This window comes from Ananas comosus, unplaced genomic scaffold, assembly GCF_001540865.1.
Source record: "Ananas comosus cultivar F153 unplaced genomic scaffold, ASM154086v1, whole genome shotgun sequence".
Lineage (NCBI taxonomy): Eukaryota > Viridiplantae > Streptophyta > Magnoliopsida > Poales > Bromeliaceae > Ananas > Ananas comosus.
The window spans coordinates 1-1,041 of record NW_017893104.1 but is presented as its reverse complement, the minus strand read 5'-3'; the positions used below and the strand labels follow the sequence as shown (position 1 = coordinate 1,041).

Below are 1,041 nucleotides of genomic sequence, written 5' to 3'. Positions count from 1 at the left end.
TTACAGCCGAAGGAGATTCACGAGATTAAGGATTTCCTTCTCACAGCGAGAAGGAAGGATGCACGTTCTGTGAAAATTAAGAGGAGCAAGGATGTTGTCAAGTTCAAGGTTCGATGTTCCAAGTATCTGTACACACTCTGTGTGTTCGACTCCGAGAAAGCGGATAAGTTGAAGCAATCTCTTCCCCCAGGTAAGTAGTGTAGTTTGTGGCTCTTTCCCATTGATTTCATATGTTTTCTAGCGCTATTGAAGGATCTCCTTGGAGTTTAATTTTCACCAGTTTTTAAGAGAAAAGCAAATTATTTTCTCCTGTTTTTATTCCTCTTATTGGCTTTTGAGGTTCATAGATACGAGCCATTCCTATGACTGATCCGAAGACGTTGCATTAATCTTAGGTAAAAATGTATGGTGACCCTCTCACTTTTTGGCCCATTTTGAAGCAATCCCTCAAAATTTGTTTTCCTATTGACCAAGCCTTGCTTGTTTTGTCAACTAACTAGCAGGCATAGCTGTTAAAATTTAACTGAATTCCCTATACTACGGAAATAACTCAAAAACAAATGAGCAGAAGTTAAGGGGTCTGTTTCGGAATGGCCTATCGCTGAGTGGCTCTCTGTACATTTTTACCTTAATATTATTTTTGAGCCTTGCCATGTTTTTCATCATTTTTTTGGTAATTTTCATGTAGAAATGAAATCTACGAGACAAAATATTCTTTGATTGCGACCAAAAAAAAGTTTGGTACTAGTATTATTTTTTAATGCATAGTATAAGCTCATTTGGGACTTGGGAAGGAAACCATCGAATCATTAAGGTCCAGAGTATATTCTCCTTTGAATGTAACTCAGGACTTCTTGTGGCATTTCTAAAAGATGATCTTACCGTAGATCAAATTTTTGGCTGCATTTATAACCAGCAATTATTAATTCTCCTTTTGTTTTATTTCGTAGGTTTGAGTGTCCAAGATGTTTGAAGATGAAGCCATAATAGCTTGCGAGCTATAGCGTAATGTGTTACGCATGTCTATGTTGAACAATGAGA

The 1,041-nt window shown here is 37.0% G+C and overlaps 1 protein-coding gene across 1 annotated transcript; it reads left to right on the top strand.

Annotated features, from left to right (window-relative positions):
* Nucleotides 1-6: 6 nt before the first annotated feature.
* On the top strand, nucleotides 7-1,041 carry LOC109705505 (60S ribosomal protein L38-like; the record flags this gene model as incomplete). Its single annotated transcript, XM_020226236.1, has 2 exons — nucleotides 7-190; nucleotides 951-1,041. Coding segments are annotated over 2 exons (207 nt in total), but the record flags the coding sequence as incomplete, so codon positions are not given.